This window comes from Nicotiana tabacum, chromosome 1 (assembly GCF_000715075.1).
Source record: "Nicotiana tabacum cultivar K326 chromosome 1, ASM71507v2, whole genome shotgun sequence".
Classification (NCBI taxonomy): Eukaryota; Viridiplantae; Streptophyta; class Magnoliopsida; order Solanales; family Solanaceae; genus Nicotiana; species Nicotiana tabacum.
The window spans coordinates 62,338,325-62,355,934 of NC_134080.1; the positions used below are offsets into that span (position 1 = coordinate 62,338,325).

Genomic DNA, 17,610 nt, shown 5'->3' on the forward strand with positions numbered 1-17,610 from the left:
ATGGATTCAATCTCGTCATCCTTTAAATCATTCCCTTTTACAGCACAAGTATAAGCTGTAATGTGCTCATTGGGGTCTGTGGTCCCGTTATACTTCAGGACATCAGACATTCTGAATTTCTTCAGGATGGGCTTCGGAGCCGCACTTGATGGGAATGGTTTCTGCACGAACTTCTTTGAATCTACACCCTTCAAAATTGAGGGTGCGCCCGGGATCTAATCAACCCTCGAGTTATAAGTCTCCACCTTTTATTGTTAGCCTCTATCTTCTTTTCTCCTTGCTCGATTCTTTTGGTCAATTCCTCTAGCATTTTCACGATTCTAGGGTCAGTCCCCAAGCCGCTTTCATCGGGTCTTTCTAGCACTGGTTCGTGCTGCATGTTTACTGGTTCGGCAGTGTCAGGGGTTCTGTTCTGACTTTGAAGTTGAGCGATGGCGACTTGCTGAGCTTGCAGCATCTCGAATATCACTTGGAGGCTGATTCCTCCTTCTTCCATTCCTCGTGCTTCTTGGCCTCCAGCCTGGACTTCCCTGCGTTCATTCCTTATGGGGTCTACACCTGCTTGCGAGTTTAGAGCGTTGTGGGAGATGATATTAACTGGCTCCACATTTGGCACTCCCTCAGGGTTTACATGTGGTACATTGAGCCATATGCCGATGTTTTCTCCAAGTCCCTCATTGTCGTGAAGAGGTGCATTTTGTGTGCTAGACATGATTAAGCCTGAAACTAAAGAATCTTTGACAAGAAAAGGTGTGAAGAGTAACGTGTGTTGTCAGAAAACTAGTACCAAAACAATCACTATTATTTTTAGCCCCACGGTGGGTGCCAAACTGTTTACCTTGAAAATGGTATTTAAAATTATATTTGATCTAAAAATATGCGATTTATTTTAATACTAGTTGTTAGGTAAATGATGTCAAGTATAAGCAAACCAGTGTGGTAGCAAGATTGAGGTCCTCGAGCTCAGTGATATAGGACCTCGGGGGCAGCCTTTAACGGTTGATAATGAACAACAAATAAAGAACAATAAATGGACAATAAATGAACAAGTAGTGAATCTGTAGAGTAATCGTTGAGCACGTTTAGGCAAGAAAAGCAGAGAATGTTCTATTGTATTCAATATCATGTATGTTGTAAAGTGAAAAAAAAAGTCCCCTTACAAGAATGTTTGGGTCCCCTTTATATAGGAGGGGTGAATCTCAATACAGTACAAGTCTGATCATGACAGAAAAATACTGTTAGTACAACTGTGTAATGCCCTAGTACGGATTGGTACTATTTCTCGCAGACTTTATCACCTTTAATCACGCGCCCGCCCTTGGGAGTTTTCCTCCTTTTGTTGGCGGTCGTCGATTTTCATACTGCCTCGAGGTACGCTGTGGTGAGTCTTCAATATACCCCCTAGAGGCGAGTGCTTCGGGGATGAGCCTAAGACTGTGCTCTGAGCCCATCGAGGCCGGGCCTGAAACGCCACATAAGCCTTAAAATCGACCTTCCTTGATTTTGACCGTATACATTAAATCCTACGTATAAGTTATTTAAGGCTAAAATTTCAACAGCTACAAGTCTATAACAGCAATTCTTAACTTACCCAAGACATGTTTAGTAGTAGACTAGTAGTTGGCTTTTAAGGGTGGAGTTCAACGTTTAAGAGTTACTGGTTTTGCACGACTGAGACCATGTCTTAAACTAAAAGTAGGGTCCACATGACATGATCCTCATGAGAAGATTAGGGAACAAAATAAATGCAGACTCTTTTAGAGTTATTATTTGTCAATTATTTTAACATTTGTATTTAGCTACCCTACTTGTTGGTTTCTCAATTACCTGAGTTCGACCAAATCCGAATTTGTATTGAAAAATTTCACATGGAAAAGTAAAGCGTTCATCAATAAATGTGGATCTCTAGCGGAAATAGAATTTTCGCTAAGGGATTTGAAAAAGAAAAAGTTAAAAAATTAAAAGAAATCGTGGTTAGTGGGATTGAACTAGCAACCTTACAAAGGTGTTAAATGCCCTTGACCACTAAGCTATACTTTTGGAATGTGACAAAGAGATTTAACAATATATAAAGGTACAAAATGAATTTTATCTTATATGTATAATGTAATTTTCCGGTGAAGGAGGTTCGGGTGAACCCATCCGTCCCCTAAATCTGCCCCTGCCTGAAATAACAATCTTGGCTTGTTTGTACAGCATAATTGGCTAGCTATATAATTTGGTTTTATAAAATTTTCAAAAGAGTTATTGACAATAACTATTTTAGCAACTTTTTTTTTCATTAAACGAATTAATTTTATGAATCATCAGTGTCTCTTACTTAATATCATGATTAAATTAAGTAGATTTCTTTTTTATAAACCATCTTTTTTGTGGTCAATTTAGTTAGAAAGACATACTCCTATAAGATTTACCTTTTTTTCTTTTTTTCTTTTTTTCGGGCAAATACTTCCATTAGTTGTTGTAAACTGGTGCGCCCCCTCTAGAAGATAATCTTACGGTCGACCGCGTGCACATTTTGATTTGTATAAAAATAAATACAATACTTTTGGACTTTGTTGCTTAGCAAAACCAAATTTGAACAAAACTTAGTCAAATTATTGGGCAATATTTCAGGTTAGATAAGATGAATCCAACTCTCTTTTTATTAATAATAATAATAATAATAATAATAACAATAATAATACCTACGAATATTTGACACATCTCTTCTGTCTCATACTCTGAGAAGTTTTATTTATTAAAATTACTAAGACTATTTCTAAAATAAAAATAAAAACTAAGACTATTTCTTGCAATGTTTTGTTTCTAGATACTAAAGGAACACCTAAAGAAGAATTGGTAGACAGAGGAGTTTGCTTCGGACTAAAAATTATGGTTCTTGCAATATATTTATCGATTTTTGTTTCTAAAAAGTTAAAACAAATAAACTTTGACTAACAGTTGAAACATGTCTTCGTCATTTCGTGCAAAATATAAAGACTATTCAAGTAGATATTATGAGCTACTTTCCTGTTTTCATGAATTAATAATTTTTACAAATGTTTGGGACTTTAGTGCCGCAACTTATATTATTTTATCTTATTTTAATATTAGAAAAAAAATTCTATCTAGCTCTTTTTGTGTAATTCTCTAATATTATCTAATTAATATTAATAAATATTGATTTGACCTTGATAAATAAAAGTTACCAAACAAGTTAGAACAAATAGAAATTTGATACTATATTCATCTCATATTATCTATCTTTTAAGAATTTTTTCACATTTTTTAAGAAAGTTCTTTAATAGTCTTATTTGATTAAAATACCAGTTATGTCTCTGTTAAAAGTTCTATTTAATTAATATTCCATTTAACGAAGCAATAGAGATGAGTTTAAAGCAAATTTTATTTTGTCTAAACGACTAAGATGCCGTTTGGTCTTAAATTTTCGTAATTTTTTAAAATTATTTAAAAATATTATTTGTTCATGAAATATATTAGTTTTTAAATAAATTTAAAAATATTACAAATTTAAGTTCCCAAAATTTGATTTATAACAGTTTTTGAGTAAAAAAATTTCTTGCACTCCTAAAGTTTTAACTCTCTCTCAAATAAAATGCATATAAACACAGTTTCAACTTTCAAAATTACTTTTTAATACAATTTTAAAAACTCATTTATCAAGTTTCAATCAAATATAGGTCAAAACGAGAGCTAATATTCGAAATGAAAGTAGAAAATTAGAAGTGCAACTCCAAACATTTATGTTCGTAGGTAGTTGGACGGCTAACGCACAGTTCGCTGAGCTCTTGAGCTGAAAACTTTTCTATAGTCAAACTAAATCTCGAAGGTTTTTGTGCGTTAGGCAGCTCAATGGAAGCTTCATCAGAATCATTACTTTACTCTCCCACTTACTTATTTTAATCAATTTAATGATGCTCTGTTCTCATACCCTATCTATATATTAAATTTTGTGGAATTGTCTTTTTGTTCACACTCTAATGTTGACCAAAGACTCAAAAATCAACCCATAATTCCTCCCCTTCGTTTTTCCGACCGCCATGATCACCGGAATGCAGTTCGTACTGCTACTGAACTTCATACCCATTTTGGTAAATTCACAATCTCCGGCCACCACCAATGAACGTGATATTCTACTGAAGATAAAGCGTCAATGGGGAAACCCATTATCACTCAGCTCATGGAACTCTACTTCTTCGCCGTGTGATTGGCCGGAAATTGAGTGCTCCGATGATGGAGAAGTTACCGGAATAATACTTCAAGAAAAAGATATCACTGTCGAAATTCCAAGTTCCATTTGTGACCTCAAAAATCTAACTTTTCTCAATCTTGCGTTGAATTATCTCCCCGGAAAGTTTCCAACTTTTCTATACAACTGTTCAAGTCTTGAACACTTGGACCTTTCTCAGAATTATTTTGTGGGTCCCATTCCGGCGGATATTCACCGGCTTCAGAAACTCAAGTATCTTGATTTGGGTGGTAACAACTTCACCGGAGATATCCCGCCGGCGATCGGAAATTTAACGGAGTTGGAGAGCTTGTTCTTGCATATGAACTTGTTTGATGGAACATTTCCGGCAGAAATCGGAAATTTAGCCAATCTTGAAAATCTGGGGTTGGCGTTTAATGGGTTTTCTCCGGCGAGAATACCGCCGGAATTTGAGAAGCTGAAGAAAATGAAGTATTTTTGGATGAGACGGACGAATTTGATTGGCGAAATTCCTGAAAGTTTTGGGAATTTTCAAAGTCTTGAGCATATTGATTTGGCTTATAACAATCTTGAAGGAGAAATTCCATCTGGATTGTTCTTGTTAAAGAATTTGACATATGCTTACTTGTACAGTAATCAGCTTTCGGATCTGATTCCTGAAACTAATAAATCATCAAATTTGATTGAACTTGACGTTAGCTCAAACAATTTGACTGGGAAAATCCCGGAAAGTATTGGAGAATTGAAACAGTTGGAAATTCTGAATCTGTTTTCAAACCAATTGTATGGAGAAATTCCACAAAGCATAGCCAAGATTCCAACTTTGAAGGAATTCAAAGTGTTTAGGAATAAATTGAATGGGAGTTTACCATCTGAAATAGGATTTCATTCAAAGCTAGAAGTTTTTGAAGTTTCACAGAATTCATTCACTGGAAATATGCCTCAGCATTTATGTGCTGGAGGGACTCTCTTTGGTGTGGTAGCTTATGTCAACAATTTATCAGGTGAAATACCAAAATCACTTGAAACTTGTTCTACTTTACGTACGATCCAGCTCTATAAGAATCAGTTTTCAGGGCAGATTCCATCTGGAGTTTGGACTTTGGTTAACATGACAAGTTTGTTATTGAATGATAACTTGTTTTCGGGGGAGTTACCGAGTAAAGTTGCATCCAATTTTACGCGGTTGGAGATCTATAACAACAAGTTTTCAGGTGAAATTCCAGTGGGAATATCTTCTTGGACTAGTTTGGTTGTACTTATGGCGAGTAACAATTCGTTTTCGGGGCAGATTCCAGTGGAGCTGACTAGTCTTTCTAGGCTAACTCGGCTGGAGCTTGATGGGAATTCATTTTCTGGAGAAATTCCAGCAAATATAACATCATGGAAATCTTTGACAAATTTGGATCTTGCTAAGAACAAACTCTCTGGTAAGATTCCAGCAGCTTTAGGTTTAATCCCTGATCTTGTTGCTCTAGATTTGTCTCAGAATCAACTTTCAGGTCCAATTCCACCTCAATTAGGTGTAAAGAGGATCACTAGCCTTAATCTATCTTCCAATCAACTTATCGGAAAAATCCCAGATTCATTTGCTAACTTAGCCTTTGAAAACAGTTTCTTGAACAATCCCAACCTTTGTACCAGCAACTCACTTCCATATCTTCCAAATTGTAATGCCAAAGTCAGTAATTCAAAAGGATTGTCTCATAGAGTTCTAGCCCTGGTTCTAGTCCTTGCAATCGCTGTTTTCGTATTTACTGTCCTATCGACCTTGTTCCTGGTCAGGGACTACAAGAGGAAGAAGCATAAGCGCGATGTTGCAAGTTGGAAGTTGACTTCATTCCAGAGATTGGATTTCACTGAGGCAAACATTTTGTCAAGTTTGACTGAAAATAACATGATTGGAAGTGGCGGATCAGGAAAGGTGTACAAAATTTGCATTGGGAGATTGAATGAATACATTGCTGTGAAGAGGATTTGGAGTGATAGGAAAGTAGACTACAGGCTCGAGAGAGAATTCTTGGCTGAGGTTCAGATATTGGGATCAATTAGACATTCCAATATAGTCAAGTTATTGTGTTGTATTTCGAGCGAGGATTCAAAGTTGCTCGTCTATGAGTACATGGTAAATCACAGTCTTGATAGATGGCTTCATGGAAAGAAGAGAAGTTCATTGAATAATAAAGTCATGGATTGGCCAACAAGATTGGAGATTGCCATTGGATCTGCTCAAGGACTTTGCTACATGCACCATGATTGCACTCCACCAATCCTTCATCGCGATGTGAAATCCAGCAATATCTTATTGGATTCTGAATTCAAGGCAAAAATTGCTGATTTTGGCTTGGCTAAGCTCCTAGATAAGAAAGAAGAGCTTCACACCATGTCTGCTGTTGCTGGTTCATTTGGTTATATTGCTCCAGGTAAAAGCAAAATCCAAGCTTGAACTTTTTTCTGCAATGAACCCTTTACCTCAATTTCTTTTAACATTATCAAAAGTACGACTAACGAAGAATTTTTTTGTTTGGTTACAGAGTATGCTTATACAACGAAAGTGAACGAGAAGATTGATATCTATAGCTTCGGGGTGGTGCTATTGGAGCTAGTGACAGGAAGACAACCAAATTTCGGGGAAGAGCATATGAGCCTAGCAGAATGGGCATGGAAGCAGCACGGAGAAGGGAACAATGCCATCGATAATATGTTAGATTCAGAGATCAAGGAAGCATGTTACTTGGAAGAAATGAAAACTGTTTTCAGACTCGGGCTTATATGCACAAGCAACATACCTTCAAGTAGGCCTACCATGAAAGAGGTTCTGCAGATACTTCATCGATGCAAGAACTTTAGGAATTCCGGAGGAAAATCACCAGATAAAGAGTATGATGTTGCTCCTCTCCTTGGCAACAACACCGAAAAGTACATTGCAAGTTACAAGCGTATTAATTCCAATAAGGTAATAGATGATAGTGATGATGGTCTACTAATCTCCACTGTGTAATACCAGAGATACTCTGAAAGTGGAAAATGCCAGTGTAATCTGAGTCTTTGTAAAATGACTATAGGATATAGGTCTAAGAATAGTGCCACTAAGTACAAGTTTGAGCATGTTGTAGGTCTATAGAATAGTGCCACTAAGTACAAGTTTGAGCATGTTGTAAGTTAAGGATAGAAAACACTATAATAATGTTTTTCTTAGTGTATTTTTGCAAGTCGAATGAAATGCATCATTTAACTTTTGATAATCAAAAAGTGGAAAATTGCAAGTAGTCGAAAATGCCAATATAATCCGAGTAAACTGGCTCTAAGACTGTGTAGACTATAGTGCCACTGAGTAACATAATTTTTGAGCATGTAGTTTCTTTTGAAGCAGATCCAGATCAAATCAATTTCACATATCGCCCCATTTTGTCAGGTGTAGAGTTGGTTGTCTTTCATATCAGGACATTGAGACCTAACACTTTCATCGTGCTATAAGCGACCAATTTCCAAGTCATGTTTCGATATGGACAATAGCTCTCGAGGATTAGACTCAACATTGGACAGAACTCAGAAGTAGAAATCGGAAGAGGTAAAGCGAATCCTATTGCACTGAAAACAAGAATATTTCATTCCTGGATATATCACAGTATTTACTACTCCCAGTATTCTGATGGCTCTCCTAAGATTCAAGAGATGGAAACCCACTATGAAGAATGTTAATGTTTCTTGAGCAATCTGGAATTAAGCACTCGCGTGGCCATTGGAACATGGACAATTCTATCCATCCTCTGGCCCCTCCTCTACCCAGCCAAGACTTTTTTTTATAATTTTGAGGGTTCCATCATTCATCAGCAGCTCCTGTTTGATCACTACTTGTAAATCAAATAACATGCTTCCACACTTGTATCGGATGTTGGACTGTTTACCCATTCAGATATTTGGCTGCAGTCATTTTTGCCGAGGAACCTAAGGCTTATGGCCTTACCTTGTGACCTCTTTTCCTGGCTAAGCATCAAATTCTAAAAAAAATTCATTAAGTCCTTGAGAAGGTCACAATTTGTCTAGTGGGACGATCCGTCACCTTTATTTTTAGACCTTTGGATGAGAGGAGGGCACGGACTCTTATTTTACCAGATTCTTTCATCTGGATCAAGAGGGAAGTCTGGAATAGCATAATGTCTCCATTCGCATAGGAATATAGACTGCTAAGATACCTTATCCCAAGATGTCAGGACTCTGTAAAGAGAGACTTCTCATCACCTGTTACAGGCACATAATATGAAACTATGAGTTGAGGAAAAGTAACTACAAATATACCTCAGATTTTTTACTATAATCTTGTCAGGTAATAAAAATTTTAAACAAAGGAGTACCATCTACAAAGACTAAGGTTTCCTACATCACAACATAAGGAAATAAGTCTCTTCCAGACCCTCGAAATAAAATAAAAAAATAAAAAAAAAATGTAGCCACTATCCTGTTTTACACTTTCTTTCTTTTTTGTTTCTGAACAAATGAAGCAGGACCCACATTGTATACAAAGGTCTCTTCTCGACGCTGGCTCTCGACTGCAGCAATAAGCAGGACACTGGTCTAGCTTCAACTGAAGAACCCACTGCAGGCACGGCTCCTGTTCTTTTCTTCTTTTTTGGTTTTTTTTTTTTTTTTTTTTGGGGGGGGGGGGGGGTGTTATAAAGGCACAGATTCTCATCTTCATCCAACTTCAAAGTGGGCCTGAAGACAAATCCACACGCCATAATCAGCAACCTCTTCTCACATTAAAACGTGAGCTTGAACAAATCCAAACACCTCACCAACCATCTTCCGAGCAAGCATTTTCAAAAAGGCATTAGCTCTGAAACATGCCAATCTTTGGAACGCCTACCCAAATTCAAGCTGTTGATTCCAGACTCAACCTACTAGAAAGAAACCACGACAGGAACAAAGCAAGAAAGCATAAAGATAACATAGCCTATCAAATCATAAAACATAGGGCCACAGAAACACATGCCTTATTGCAGGCTCCTGCACAGCTTCTGAGCTTGCCCCATCCTGCGATTCCATTGCCCTTGCGAGAGAATGATTTGGCTAGAAAACAGAAAACGACAAACAATGAGTAAGTTCTCCATCCTGAAAATATACCAAATATAAAGCCAGATGCAGAGCAGCTATCCATGTTTCATAGCTAATTAGGGAAGTAGGAAGCTAGCAGAACACACCAGCATGTATTGGTCAGAGACCCGTGCGTAAAACCATCAAATTTAATTAATGATTTTTCAAAAAAAAAAAAAAAGGAAAATAAAAAACGTTGCTTTTCGAGGAGCCGAGTATAGTCCAATCGTAAATCCAAGATCATGACATTCCCCAGCTCTTGTATTTTCAAGATTGGGATAGTCTCGACATGCTCACAATCAAAGAACCTAACTTCATGAATTTTCCACTACACAGCTGATGATATGACCAGCTCTTCAATAGTCCTAATAACCCTAACAAAAAGAAAATGAGATTGAACACTGGAAAATAGGCATGTGAACAGTAATAACAGAAACTCGTATATGCAGTATAGCTTTGATGAAAAATTGGTAAAAAGTAGACCAGAGACTTCTGCACTCCACCTGTGACTTCTCGGCCAAGCCATTACCCAAGACTCCATTCCCACTTAAACATCCATCCCCTAGTTGTGAAATCCGATCAGCCAAGCTTGTATCACCCTGAAAGGACTCTTAGCTCTCACTATCTTCAACACTTCCATAAATCACTGCCATCAGCTACAATTCAAGAGCCGAAACACGCAAACAGAGAGACTCACCTCGCAAGTGAGGTTCTGAATGTTGGAATTTGATACAGCCACTCTTTCACCTCTTTCTGCGCAACCAGTCAGTTCATTGAGCTGCCCAGTATTATCTTGATGAAATGATCCCAAAGTCTCCCCCTTCTCATCATTCTGCAACACCTGAAAAGTTTGGACATTTCTAGTGCAAATGTCTTGGAACGGACGAAGCATCTCCTGGCTTGGGAAGGATTTTGTGTTAGAACTATCTAAATCAACTTCTCTGGGAAGTCCGGATAAAATGGATTTCCTTGAGATAGTATAATTTAAACTAACAGGTGCACAAACAGAACTGTCGCTCAGAGAGGCATCGTTTCTGCTGCACCTATGTAATGAATTATCATCAGAAGTGTCCAGTAGGCAAGAACTCTCGAGCTCCTTCTGTGACTCGTCAGAAATGATTATCTGTGATGATCCATCAGACCTACTAGAACCACCTAGAGGAGAAACCGACCCTATCCTTTGCGGACTGATAGAAGCACGTTTCCCTAGTTTCCCCCAATTTACACCAACTGTTTCAGCTTCCTGCTTCCTCTTCGGATGCCTTTCTTCAGGAGACATGCAGCCTCTAGCAACTTTCTCAGGAGTACTATGACTTGCATTCCTAGATTGACGTGGCCTCTTATACCCATCTGGAAAGACAAATGGAGGAATTTGCTTCCTCCGAACATGAGATACATAGATATCCATGCCTGGTCTCCAATAAGTGTACATGCTTACATCTTGCTTAAACTCATCAACTGTGCCACGAATATCAAACTGCTGTCCTTCTTGCACTTTTACACCCTGTTTCCTCTGCAAGCCCATAAAAAAAGCACAATGTGGACATGGCTTAGACAAGTCTACAAATTCATTTGGATACGGATGGCACTGCAACATCCCATTTGTGTCACGCTCGATCTGAAATGCATCAAAGGATAAGCATGAGTTCCAGCAGTAGAATCACGACAACTGAATTAAAAGATTTCTCTCCAGAATTCTTTCTTTTTCCCTTTAGCGCTTACATTCTCATCGACATAATTAAACCAAAGAAAACAAAATATCATTATCCCGACAACTGAATTCGATTTTAACCTCCCAAAGTTCTTTCTTTTCCCTTTAATGCTTACAACTCTCACCTTTAGTGTTAGTTGTCTAAGCCGGGATTCCACCCAGCCTCTCCAAGCTAGCAAATCATCATTATCTGCCGCTACAATGTCAACCTGCAGATAGTTTTTGTACACCTCAAAGAAAAGATAATGCTTAAAAAGCGCCGCCCACTGTGCTTTATTCAACTCTATCTCCTGGATGAAAGAACCAAGTAAAAAGAGCAAGACTACCAATCAAAATGAGTAAGTACAGTGAAAATAGAAGAAAACAACACTGAATTTTGAGTCATACCTCACAAATCTTGTTACCAAACTGAAATTGGTCCATCATTACTCGAAGAGTACTTGGCGAGACATTATAGCTGGAGTTCATGCAAGGGTAAGCAGGAGTTATAATTGGCATATGATGAGTTCGGTCTTTTGGATTCTTGCGAGGATCCCAAACAAGAAAACCAAGTTCATCCTCTTCAATTGGGCATAGCATCACTGGATTTGGCCAACGCCATTGTGTATAAACTCTGAAGAACCTAGAAACAAGCATACTGGGGATGGCATTAGGATAAAACTGGCAAATGCGAGCAACCAAAAGAGCCCAATTGACACCACCGAGAAATCCGGTAACCTGAATAAAAGGGTGCACAAGGAGAAAGCAGAAAATCATGCTCACTAAGTGACCAGCTTATGAATACTATAGACAAACCAGTGAGGGGGTTGAAGGAATAAGAACTCACATTGGAATAAACACCACGCCTTTTTGCCCAAAACTTGAGACATCTGAGAGTCGTGCGGAAGTGCTACAAAATTTTGGAAAAAAATGGAAATTCAATGGTAATTTAAAGACACCATAACACGAGGAAAAAGTAGGATTACCTCAGCATTAGGTACTAGTTTCAATATTTGATCAGCAACCCGGCATCCATTGAGACTTCGAACAGTTGGCTCATCCACACTGTAGAGTACAGATTGATCTGAGATATCTAAATCCTGTTAACATACGAATTACAAGTCCGAGTTAAATGCAATTCGCAGCACATTAAACTCTCAAGTAACAATATTCAACAACAACATGAATACCTCTGAAGTACGGAAGGACATGAAATAAGGCAGACAAAGTACACATTTAAACAAGACAGTAATGAAGAAGCTGCTATACATCCACATTGATCAACTGAAACTATAAGGACTAATTCTCCATAAATTAGCTACGACAGTAAAGACCTTTCAATTCTAAAGCTTTTCAACACAAGGAAAATCTACTAAATAAAGGATATAATCCAACAGAAGAATGTTCCAACTTACTTCAGGGACAACTAAGAGAGATATACTTGCATAAAGGAGATCAATAGATATTCCTTGAAATTTGAATTTCATAACTGGGACATGAGCATCAGGAACTGGTTGAAGTTCACTAACTTCTTCCTTTTCAGCCAAAATATCATGCAGAATGATAAAGAAATCTTCCTGCATAGAAAACAAAAGTAGAACAACTATCATGAATGGTTGTGATGAATCATCAGGCGGAGCAAAGTTTTGACCAGTACATGGGACTCACATCACGGTTGACATAAGAGGGACCAACACACAATGTGTCTATGTCAGCTCCAGGCCCATGAACCTGAAAACATACAATTTTTTTTTATCAGCTATAAAGCATACGATGTTGTGACCATCAACAATGAAACAGTGACCCACAGGCCATTCAGGTAATAAAAACAATAAATATATAACTTCGACATACTATCAGAATAACATACATAATGTGATTGCATTTTCTTTAGATACATGAATCTATTTCTAGTCCAATAACTACTTAACAAGATGCCAAACATCTGATTTCAAATGCTCATGTTGAAAAACCTGGAACTGAAACCAAAGAAAGACCTACTCTAGCCGCAACTTTAGCACCTAGTACCTAGATATGTTCATTTTTATTTCCAGTCACCCTATTATCCAAACCCTCAAGAACCCTTGGCTTTAAAGCAGGTTACTTTCATATAGTTTATGAACAATGCATTAATAAGCAAATATTTAAGTTAATTCACAGAGAGCAAAATACTGGCTGAAACATTACTTACTCCTAGCCGATAAGAACCAAAAGTGAATATGATAGCATTCGCATCCTCCACCATTTGATCAGTGTAGCCTCTCTGGTGAGTCAATTGTTTCACCCATGATTTTACAATCTACAGAACAATAGTAACCAGTCATTACAGCTTCTTCGCAATCAAATTACATCTGACCAATAGAAACATCAAGCACTTTAATTATGACCTAATATGATCCATGTGTACAGTGTACTAGTACCGACTCTCCAGTTTGATTATCCCATTTCATGATCAAATTTACTCAATATTCAAAGTGAAATTCAAACCACTTGGCTCATTTCCTATTTACAACTAAAAATCAGAAATCACATAAAAATACTAAAACAAGTATAATTTTTCCATCAAAAGATGCTTGAGAATCTTTAACCACAGATAAGAAATTTTTCATAAGTCAACTTATTCAAACAAGGGGAATAGATAATACTCTGCCGATTGTCACCTCAGTATCATGCCAAAAGCACAATCAGAAACAGCTTCAAGCCAAAGTTGTTTTGAAGATTAAGTTAACTAATCACCCTCCACCAATATGAGGTTAAAATTTTTATGACATAAAGAGACAGGTGCGGTAGGATGAGTAAATGATTTAGCACACTTAGAAGACTGTGAATGCACAGCATGTATCTAGCTCATGCATAAGAATTTTGTGCCTAAAAAAGCTTCAAGGAATTAGCTGACTCATCTGCAAGCCTATTCCAACACCAATGAGTATGGAGAACAAACGAGTTATAGGCTAAATATTGTAGGTGCACTCAAACACAGTAAATTCTAGGCTATGTATGGTAGTTTTACAATTTAAAAAAAAAACTAAGGAGAAATCTTGAATAACCAGAGCTTAGTTCAACTCGGCTAGATTACACCCTATCTAAAATCACCCGAATACCAAGCGCAAATGCTTTTGACACTACCATCAGTTTGCTTTTATTGATACGGTTTGATTCCCACACTCATATCCTATTGGACACCAATAATACACTAGTCCAATCTCATTTAGCTTCTTCATTGGGGTGGTTAAAAAAGTTCTCTCTCCTCTGAAGAGGAATACTAGAATTCAGATAACTAAAGTTCTTATTTTCTATATCTTCTTTTTCTCCTTTCTCATTTCACAGTCAAATTCAAAGAAGAGAAAGTTTTTGATGGCTTTATGCCTTACTGTCCGAAGCACGCTTCTTCGAAGTTGCTTCGCTTCATTCACACAATGCGAAAACCCCTAACTTCACATTGCTTAATTGCTGCAAGCACGACAATCGCCTTTTTAAGAAAAATATGAATTTCAAAAAGCACAACAACCAATTTTAATCATTGTATGAAAAATTACACACAATACTGCTTAATAATTACAAATCATACCTGACCAACTTGTAACCACCCTATCTCAGCTATTAAAGATGAAATATTCGTATTTTCTTTAATTTTAGGTCACCAAAATGTCCCCTCAAGAAATGGTTTACTCTTTTTCTTGGCTGGTTGATACCTGGTGAGACTCAAACTCAAGGCCTTCGGTTGCTCTCATATCATATAAAAATAGAAAAGAGCATCTTACTCATGATTTGGTCAGCCCGGATGGTTTCAAACAAAACATTCATACACACACACACACAATGATTGTCCAATGAAGTTACCAAAAAATGATTGTCTAATAAGGGAAAAAATCTAATGTAAAACACACATTTACCAGATTGAGTTGTGTGAACTGTCTCATTTAAAAGCTTTTTTAATCAAGCTCATCTAAAAGCTCCTCAACATGTACTAAAGCCTCGATAACCTTGGAAGAGAGTTAATAGCTTATACCTACTGGCAGATGACCTTGTCTGCCCCGCCGGCTATAATTTTCTTTATTTTCATAATGTCACTACTTTATTCTTCTATGTGGAATCTGGTAACTGTTCTAGCAGAGCTTTTAGCCGTCTCTTCTAAAAGCTCTTCTTTTTAAATCAAGCTCATCTAAAAGCTCCTCAACATGCATTAAAGCCTTAATGCTTTGAGAGCAAGTTTAAGTAGCTTATGCCTACTAGCAAATGGCCTTATACGCCCTTCCGGCTAAAATTTTCTTTACTTTCATAGCTTCACTATTCTTCTCTATTTTTATCTTGTAACCATTCTAGCAGCACCACTCTTATTCTCAAGGACCCAAAGCACCATGCCAGTTTTCAATGTCGCACATACCTCTTTCATTAGTCATTCCAGTAGCATGCACCTCTTTTCAGAGATCGTTCCAGTGACACATCATTTTTTGCAATAACCATCTCCGCAACACCCCGCCTTTTCCAATAAGAGTACAGGCAAAACCACCTTACCCAACCACTATTCCGAGAACAAAACTTTCACACAACATTCCTGCTATCAGAACTTTTCCAGCTACTTTAAAGACAAGTTCTCGCACAACTATTTTTTTTTAATAGTTTAAAGTAAGCAAACTACTGTTGATTACCCCACTTAAGTTTGAGGGAACGTATAAGAAAGTACAATATGTTAAAACGGTAGAATTTGACATTAAAAGAGCTAGGTTCTTCAGTTAGTTATGTGTTGGAATGAGTATTTTGTATATAAAACTAATATATAGGTACATCTTTTATCAGTAAGAGTGTTCTTTTCTCTTCTTCTTTTCTCTTTTCACACAAGCTCTATGGTACAACATCAATACTTGGAACAAAAATTCTTTCACTTTGACAATAGCTACACAGCTTTTGTTTTCTATTGTATTCTGCCATGCACTCTAGCCATCACCATGTAAAAGTACAAAACAACGTTAAGGCTTGAATTCAACCCCAATCACTAGGGCACTAAATATATTCTGTCAGGCATCCTATTTCCTGTCCCATACCTCTTTTCAAAATCCCTAGAATATGGAATAATCCAAAGCGCAATAAGACCCAAATTCATCTAATTTTTACAGACCCTTTAGGATGAAGAGCTGGCCGACAAGTATGGACGCCATCATGATTATTAGCAATGCCCTCAAAAGCAGTTGTTTTATTTCAGAGCTCAACAAGAAAGTTTTCATTTATTCAATTCCACCCTAAGCTAAGAACTGAAACCGAAAGGCTAAACATCAACATGCCCAACGAAAGAAGAAAAAATCTTTTTAACTTCTCATACAGTTTTTCATTTGCTAAAACACATGTTAACAACTCATGCAAAAACTAAAGGAAAATTACTGCAACAGATTAAGTCAATACTCTACTAAGCTTCAAAATTTTACCTGATCAAGCTGACGCAGCACCTCTTCTCTCCTTTCTGTTTCTTCCTCGCTCTCATACAACCCTGAGTCCTTCAAAAACTACCCCAAAAAAGCTCAAAATTCAGTACAAATTCATAGGCAAAATTGAATTTTTATTACTATATGAACGCAGAAAAGAGTTAAAAGGGGAAAAAGGTTCACACCTTTTCTAATGATGCATTTCTTTGAAGATCTGCATCGGTGGGCCCCGCACTAGACAAAGGCTTCGTGACACCATACTTCTTCAGCGGCGATGGCGCCGCCTCTGGTCGCGACGGCGTTAAGCTCTCGGAACCCACCATCAATTTCCAAAAATAACCCTCAGGAATCAACGAATTACGAAATCAATAAAAGACGAAAAATCAAAACTTCACAGATCAGGCCTACAGAATGGCCAAACGAGAAATTGAGTGAAAAAGGTGCGGAATTTCATATCTGTTTCGACTGGAAAAAGAACAAATCAAAACCCTAAATATGAAAGAAAAAGCGTCTGTGTGTGAGAGAGAGAGATAGAGAGATCTGGGGAGAAAGAAAAGGGTGGAAGTGGAGAAGATGGGAAAAGGGGTCAATGAAAGCGGTATTGGGGTTTTCCGGGGTGGTTGAGCCCAAGCCAAAAAGAGGTAAATTGTTTTGGATTAGTAGTCAAATTGGTCAAGTAATTATAGTACTACTGGTAAATCTATATTTTCATTACATATATATTCCATATCATCTAAATTTTAAAAATATAAAACTCCAATTCAAGAATGATATATAAAAAAAATAAAATATACAAAAGTTTATAAAAAAAATTAAATATATAAAAGTTTAAATGGTTAGTCTCTAACACCTTCAATTGGTGATGCCGAGGTGGTTTTGTTTGACCAACTTTATTGTTTGTATATTTTTTATAAGCTTTGAAATAAATGATTTCTCGTGGATTGTTCTCTCGAATATTTAAATCTCATTTTTTAGATTTTAATGTACAATATCTAACACAAAATCTTCATAATCATAGAATATACAGGTACGTAACATGCATTTCTTATACTTTTCAAAAGACATGTCCAACGTCACAAAATTGCTCGTTAAACTTGAGTAACTCATCGAATTTGATACTTATTTTATTAGACTTCATATATCTTGCAACACAACTAATGCCTAGTAGTATAATTAATTTGTTTCCAATACCATTC

General features: G+C 37.1%; 2 protein-coding genes across 4 annotated transcripts; one reads left to right on the forward strand and one right to left on the reverse strand.

The window, feature by feature from the left end:
• The first annotated feature begins 3,708 nt into the window (after positions 1–3,708).
• Positions 3,709–7,452, forward strand: LOC107778576 (uncharacterized). The gene is made up of 2 exons (XM_016598865.2): positions 3,709–6,636; positions 6,748–7,452. Exons 1-2 carry the CDS (start codon positions 4,044–4,046, stop codon positions 7,212–7,214), a joined length of 3,060 nt encoding a protein of 1,019 aa, XP_016454351.2. The 5' UTR covers positions 3,709–4,043; the 3' UTR covers positions 7,215–7,452.
• Positions 7,453–8,497: 1,045 nt separating this feature from the next.
• Positions 8,498–17,104, reverse strand: LOC107778577 (nuclear poly(A) polymerase 4-like). 3 transcript variants are annotated; one of them, XM_016598868.2, is made up of 13 exons: positions 16,600–17,104; positions 16,418–16,495; positions 13,189–13,296; positions 12,666–12,728; positions 12,413–12,574; positions 11,984–12,097; positions 11,845–11,907; positions 11,406–11,735; positions 11,144–11,308; positions 10,005–10,925; positions 9,811–9,906; positions 9,207–9,283; positions 8,498–9,111 (listed from the first exon to the last, which is right to left on the reverse strand). In XM_016598868.2, exons 1-13 carry the CDS (start codon positions 16,735–16,737, stop codon positions 9,087–9,089), a joined length of 2,340 nt encoding a protein of 779 aa, XP_016454354.1. In that variant the 5' UTR covers positions 16,738–17,104; the 3' UTR covers positions 8,498–9,086. The 3 variants fall into 3 exon arrangements, with proteins under 3 accessions (XP_016454354.1, XP_075107176.1, XP_016454352.1); XM_075251075.1 differs by having other exon boundaries at positions 8,498–9,114; XM_016598866.2 differs by having other exon boundaries at positions 9,039–9,283.
• Between the last annotated feature and the right edge of the window lie 506 nt (positions 17,105–17,610).

Coding starts and splice junctions, on each gene's coding strand:
- LOC107778576 (XM_016598865.2), top strand. CDS start 4,044: ATGATCACCGGAATGCAGTTCGTACTGCTACTGAACTTCATACCCATT. Junction 6,637..6,747: donor ATTTGGTTATATTGCTCCAG/GTAAAAGCAAAA, acceptor GTTTGGTTACAG/AGTATGCTTATACAACGAAA.
- LOC107778577 (XM_016598866.2), bottom strand. CDS start 16,737: ATGGTGGGTTCCGAGAGCTTAACGCCGTCGCGACCAGAGGCGGCGCCA. Junction 11,309..11,405: donor TTGGTAACAAGATTTGTGAG/GTATGACTCAAA, acceptor TCTTTCATCCAG/GAGATAGAGTTGAATAAAGC. Junction 9,907..10,004: donor TTCAGAACCTCACTTGCGAG/GTGAGTCTCTCT, acceptor GAGTCCTTTCAG/GGTGATACAAGCTTGGCTGA.